The 6540-nt window shown below is 37.0% G+C and overlaps 2 protein-coding genes across 4 annotated transcripts in view; one reads left to right on the top strand and one right to left on the bottom strand.

Annotated features, from left to right (window-relative positions):
• The window catches only part of mtmr2 (myotubularin related protein 2), a 10773-nt gene extending 9283 nt beyond the window's left edge, over positions 1-1490 (bottom strand). Inside the window, exons 1-6 of the mRNA XM_016543980.1 lie at positions 1359-1490; positions 782-842; positions 644-667; positions 499-562; positions 316-410; positions 123-227 (exon numbers count right to left, since the gene is read on the bottom strand). Coding sequence (XP_016399466.1) covers positions 123-227; positions 316-410; positions 499-562; positions 644-667; positions 782-842; positions 1359-1402 — 393 coding nt within the window. The 5' untranslated portion in view covers positions 1403-1490. The remainder of the gene's footprint in view (positions 1-122; positions 228-315; positions 411-498; positions 563-643; positions 668-781; positions 843-1358) is intronic.
• A 1023-nt stretch (positions 1491-2513) lies between these two features.
• Positions 2514-5426, top strand: gjb1a (gap junction protein beta 1a). 3 transcript variants are annotated; one of them, XM_016543985.1, is made up of 2 exons: positions 2514-2746; positions 4500-5426. In XM_016543985.1, exon 2 carries the CDS (start codon positions 4514-4516, stop codon positions 5234-5236), a length of 723 nt encoding a protein of 240 aa, XP_016399471.1. In that variant the 5' UTR covers positions 2514-2746; positions 4500-4513; the 3' UTR covers positions 5237-5426. The 3 variants fall into 3 exon arrangements, with proteins under 3 accessions (XP_016399471.1, XP_016399472.1, XP_016399473.1); XM_016543986.1 differs by having other exon boundaries at positions 2523-2611; XM_016543987.1 differs by lacking the exon at positions 2514-2746 and adding an exon at positions 2967-2987.
• Positions 5427-6540: the final 1114 nt, after the last annotated feature.

Here is a 6540-nt window from a genome sequence, read left to right as displayed (position 1 = left end):
CACACACACACATATATATATATATATACACACACACACATATATAAATAAATAAATATAAATATATAGTTGTCTTCACAATAACAAAATTGTATATATATTTTTTAAAAATCATTTAAAACCTTGCAGGCGAGGCCGTATGAGACATCTCCTCTGCTAGTTGCTGCTCCAATCTTCTCTACTCTGCTCAAAACTCCAAGTGGTAGATCTAGTCCAAACACTGGCTCCTAGACAACAAATAAGGTGATTGAAGTCTTTAGTTTAGAAATTCTCTCCAACAGTCATACAGAAACAGCATGAGCGCATGGCTCTTACCCTGTCAGTGCACCTGAAGAAAAGTCTATAGTTAGTGACGGTCAGAGATCCTCTAACAGGCCCAATGAACGGACAAATATAAGTCACGTCTTTAGCTGTGGACACACACACAACAAACACATACTTTAAAACCATCAGAATAGATGATGTACAGAAGACAATATAAAATAACACCACAAATACCGGAATCCTGAACCAGTTCCTCTGGCAGAAGAGGAAGTTCGCCTTTACTGGTGTCTTTGTAGACCTGCACACAGAAGAACATGAGATCAATGCACAGGAACTGAGACTTGATCCAAGTTCTACACTCACATTTACACTGTAATACCTTTTCGATTGCCCTTCCTTTACTCTGTAAGAAAGAAAAAAAAAACAGATGAGGTTTAGTTATAAAAACAGTTCAGAACATACAACAGTTTTAAGAACAGAATAAGAAGTGCTGGGTTGGACTTTGGTCCTGACTGACCCGCAGCTCTGTGTCTGAAACTCTGGTGCCACTTGAGCGGTCTGAGCGCGTTGTGGTAGAGCTGAAAGGATATTAGAGGAAGAAGATGGATTAAAGCACACCTATGAGCTTTACGCATTAAAGAAACAGTTTTCTCAGAAATGAACATTCTGTCCTCAATTACTGATCCTCATGTTGCTCCAAACCTGTATGTCTTTATTTCATCCATGGAACATATAGTACAGAATGTTAGAGACTGACAGCCACAGCCATCATTCACTATCATTACATCTGCTTTTCTTTACAGTAAAAATGAGTCGCGTCATTCTGCCTAACATCTCCTTTAATGTACTACACAATAATGAAAGAAAGTCAGTCATACGGGTTTGGAACAAAATAATGTTGAGTAAATAATGGCTATCCCGTCTGACAGAGAAATCATCATACATAGATTCAGCACTCCTCACAGAAAGCTTCAAAAATATTATATAAACGTCCGGGAACGTCTTTCATATTTCATGTTTGCGAAATTAAGTATTGTAAACATTCATTCAGTAATGCATATGCGTGAGAGAGTGTTTGTGTTTTCTTTTGGTACCTGCACAGCGACTCCACACTGTCCACACTGCCGCTCTTCTCCATCCCGAACCGGACCGAACCGCGCCGCGCCACTTATAAAGTCGTGAAGTTAACTTAACTCTGTTAATTTAGTGACTGTTCTATGCGGAAACCGAACTGTCCGAAAGAACCGGTTCGCGGAAAAGAACCGGACTTCATCGTCACTAGCTGATAGTGCGCGCTCGCTCATTCGGCGTTTGTGGCCGTGAGCATGTGGGGGCAGATTCAAGCCAGATTAAACGATATGAGACACAAACACCAGAATGAACACAAAGTAAATATATGTACATTAGCCTATAAACAACAAAGAAAGTTAAAAGAATGTCCTCTGTATTAGAAAACTTTATTTATTTGCTTTCTTATATTTTTTTACGAAAAGGTTAGTTAAATAAAACAATACTTAAGAAAAAAGAAAATGGTTTATAAAGGGACTAAACAATGTCTTAATTAATATTAAAGGATGTTGGGATTAGGGTTAATAAAAATTAATGAATGAAATGCCTTTTATTTTGATTAAATATGAATGTTAAAAGCTTGATATTAATACAGAATTAGTCCAAAATTCTTTTAAAAATGTATATGTGTTAGCTGATAGATATAACACTGACGAAATTCACTTTTAACAGATTTAATAACTACTGGTTATTGAAAAATAAAGAAGGACAAGTTTGACTGTACAATCTAATATTCAGGATGAGGCAACAGCAAATAAAGGAGAAAATGGAGTAAAGATAGACATAGAGGCAATTAGAATTTTTTGACAAGTCTTAAAGTCTGGTTATTATTTTCATTTTTCATTTTTTCTACATTATTATATGTGCCATTTACCGCCTCAAAAGGAAAGAGCAATTAATAAATGCTATTTTTTTCATGGATAATAAGGAACCATTTGGACGAATATGATCATTTCTTTTGAAGCTGCTGTTTAACTTCAGTGCTTTAATATAATTCATTTATCTAAAAACAGTTTTGTTGTATACAAATTTGTGCATACAGAGACTGTATCAATGTACAGTGTGTGTGTTTAAACTTTCATATTTGTACATGACTATGAATGTGTGTAAGCAAAGCTATGTACGGTTGTGTATGTGAGTTGGTGTACGTTCATGTGTAAATGCGTTTGTACATAATTTGCGTCACAGTGTCTGCTGGTGGGTGTGTGCCTTGGATCTGATCTGAATGGTTAAGGACCGGCAGCACAAGCATCTTTTGTGTGCAGACGTTTGTAGTGGGGTGAGTAACAGCGTGACACGGGTGATTAGCAATGCAAAGCTCCGGTACTGCGCCATGACCTGCACTAGGGAAACATCAACCCTTTCCTGTGCAACTTCAACCTCTTCTTCTGCTCAGGGACCTCACCAACCGCAGGTAAACATCAGCCAAATACCAACCATATCAAACATAGTACTAAACCTACCAATTAAACCCTGTCATAATCAACTACCAACCGTGTTCAATCCAGCAACTCATTAATCAACAAACTACCAAATCAGTCAAGTCAGCAGTGAAACACCCATCGATATGGTTGAACTAAATATCTGTATTTGAAGTGAAAATGTTCTGCAGTATCTCGGGACTTGAGGCACTTTAGTGGATTTCTGATGTACATGTATGTTTATTTCTACACTGTTAAAAACAAAGTTCCCTTATTGGCATTGATGGTTCCATGAAGAGAAAAACCTTTAACACTTAAGGAGTGTTAATTGCACAAAAGGTTCTTATAGTCCAAAAAGGATCTTTAGATTTTTTTTAATGGTTTTTTTTATACTAAGAAAAAAAAGGTTCTATGGCACTGCTGCAAAAAAATTTATCTAATATATATATTAGAGTGTATGATGACATCCATCACTGTATTTAACTAAAACAATAATAAACCCCAATCAACACTTTACTAGCACTAGAGGAAAAAACTACCAGAAGTAATATAAAAAAACACTTTGTGTTGATTGAGATATAGAAGACTTTAGCTGCTGCAAGCTGGAGACACTCCATTTGACAGAAATACACACATACACACACACCGGAAACACGGCGGGTCTTAGAACCCCTCTACACGGGCTCTGCCCATGCCACTAACGCCACCTGTGGCGCCTGGTAATGCTGAATACTGCATAAATCTCTTTCTCTCACTCACTTTCTCTTTCTGTCAGAACATGGGTCGTCTGCTGCTGTTTTCTGCTGTAGATGTGGTTGTACTTTGTCCTTGCACTTGCTTTTCTTGTGGAATGTTAATGGTTTTCAGCCAATGAGGTACTTTCAGGAATACAGAGTCATTAAATATCACGTTGTGCAAGTACCAGCCTGTACAGGACATCTAAGTCCATTGTCGAGGCATATTCGAACTTCATAATTTTGTGTTGTACAGTGTTTCAAAGACCTATATTTGTATGTTGCATCAGATGTTGTCATTGTGTTGTTTATTATGACATCTCATGGTTATTGAGCAGTAATGAGAGGGTTTAAATCAAGACTTTAATGTAATATATGGGTTTATGCATATCTCAGTGCTGGTCCACATTTTGTGTGCTGTGTGTGTACGTATATATAATGAAACATTTGGGGTCGATTTTTTCTGTTTTTAAATCTCTTATGTTTACCAAGGATGCATTTGTTTTATCATGAATAGATTAAAAACAGTGATATTGTGAAACGTTACTACAATTAAAATAACGGTCTCTATTTTAATATATTTCAAATTTTAATTTATTAATGTAATGCTGAATTTACAACAGCAATTACTGCAGTCTTAAGTGTCACATGATTCTTCAGAAATCATTCTAATATGATGATTTAGGGCTCAACAAATATTTATTATTATTATTATCAGTGTTGAAAACAGTTGTGCTGCTTAATTTTTGTGGAAACTGTGATGCAATTTTTTTTTAATGAATATAAAATTCAAAATAATATAAACATAACATTATAAATGTCTTCACTGTAGCTTTTGATCAATTTAATGTGTCCTTGTTGAATATAAGTATTATGATTCTTTTTTTTTTATCTTCCTGATTCCAATTATTGAACGTATTGTATAAAATATTTTTAAAATATGCCAGATAACAAGCCGTCAGTTGGGTGTGTGTGTTTCCTAATAACAGTGGGGTTTTTCTCTGTCTTTCAGATCTGGAACCAAAAATGAACTGGGCGTCTTTTTATGCCGTGATCAGCGGTGTGAACCGGCATTCCACAGGCATTGGGCGGATTTGGCTGTCTGTCCTCTTCATTTTCCGGATCCTGGTTCTGGTGGTGGCGGCGGAGAGCGTGTGGGGCGATGAGAAAGCGCATTTCATCTGCAACACCCAGCAGCCCGGGTGCAACAGCGTATGCTACGACCACTTCTTCCCCATCTCTCACATCCGACTGTGGGCGCTGCAGCTCATCATGGTCTCTACCCCCGCCCTGCTGGTTGTCATGCACATTGCACATCGTCGGCATATCGACAAAAAGTTGTATCGCCAAGCTGGCCGCACCAGTCCAAAGGACTTAGAGCAGATAAAAAATCAAAAGATGAAGATTACCGGCGCCCTTTGGTGGACATACATGATCAGCCTGCTGTTCCGTGTGTTATTCGAATCCGCCTTTATGTATCTGTTCTACATGATTTACCCGGGATACAAGATGTTCCGGCTGGTAAAGTGTGACTCGTACCCGTGCCCAAACATAGTCGATTGCTTTGTGTCCCGACCAACAGAGAAAACAGTGTTCACTATATTCATGCTTGCGGTGTCCGGCATCTGCATCCTGCTCAACATCGCAGAAATAGTCTTTCTTGTTGCTAGGGCAACAAGTCGCCATCTCAATAACTCCAAGGATTCCCCAGTGGGAGCCTGGATCTCTCAGAAACTGTGCTCCTTTTAGAAGTGCTCGCCCTGTCACTCTCTGAAACTTAAATCGGGCACTCACTCAAACACTTCATTCACTCAAACACTTAATGTTAATGAGGGCTAATGTCATTGATAATGTTTTTAAATTTTATTTAACTCAGAATACTTTTTTAAAAAAAAGTACTATTACTCCACACAATTTTAGAGCAATGTATAAATAAATTTACACTGTTGTATACAATTTTATACTTGTATTGTACCTAAAAATACTACAATGAAATAAAATCTTAATCGTTCTTTGTGGTAAAATCTTCATTATTCAATTCAGGCATTGCTTTTTTATTGTTTAAAAAATTTGTGTGTCAAACAAATGTTTTAAAGTAGCCTAATTATTCCACGTATTCTTTTAATTGCACAAGTAGCCTATAAAAGTTCGAGATTTATTTTTGTTTTACTTGTACGTCTGTACAATGCATTACCTCTAGGGGACGCTACAGCTCGACCAGCTCTTCATAGAAACCACAGTACACCGTAAAGTTTTATCCACAACTACAAGGTCTAGTCTCTCCTGTTCATGAACATAATGATGATACCTTTTTGATTAAGTAGCCTACTTTTTACATTACAACAGGACATCTGTTTTAATAATCTTTTGTTAAAATTGCTTATAGTATTTATTGATAGAATTTGGACTGACCTACATTTGCCACAGAGGTAGGGCCCTATGAAATCAGTTGTATTTTTTTCCCCAAATTCTGTTTTATTTTTTCCAAATTTTAAATTACATTTTTTTCCATCTGTTTATATGGTTAAATTCAATTTTACTAATCAAAAATCATATCTAATTAATTGAAATCATCAAACTTACACAATTTAAAAGCAATTTATTTAGCATAATGCCGCCCAAATGTTCACGCAAAGAAAGAAGGCGTAACTTTGATTCTCGCTGTAGTACTGTTGCCAGCACCGCCATGTCGTGGAGACGCTGTGTGTTTCATTGTGAAAGCGAAAATACTTTGTTTGGTCTTCCAAAAGAGGACACAACTAGAAATCAGTGGTTAAGTTGTATTTACAACACTGTTCCAGAACAGTTCAACCCAAATATTCAGATGTGTGCAGCGCATTTTACGGAGGACTTTTTCCTAATAAAATAGCCTACAATGCCTGTTCACAAAGGCTGTTTATATAAAGTGGGGCAATTCCAACTTTGCAAAGACAGTCTGGCGCTTCTGACTCACAACCTGTAAGTACGTTTTCATATTAAAAGAATTTGCCACTGACGACTCAAACGCGAGTTTTGAGCAGTGTAGAGTAGCGCTTGTTGTTTGTCGTTTCTCC

This window comes from Sinocyclocheilus rhinocerous, unplaced genomic scaffold (assembly GCF_001515625.1).
Source record: "Sinocyclocheilus rhinocerous isolate Xijiao unplaced genomic scaffold, SAMN03320098_v1.1 scaffold520, whole genome shotgun sequence".
Lineage (NCBI taxonomy): Eukaryota > Metazoa > Chordata > Actinopteri > Cypriniformes > Cyprinidae > Sinocyclocheilus > Sinocyclocheilus rhinocerous.
The sequence above is the reverse complement of the archived record's forward strand: the minus strand, read 5'-3'. Positions and strand labels throughout refer to the sequence as shown.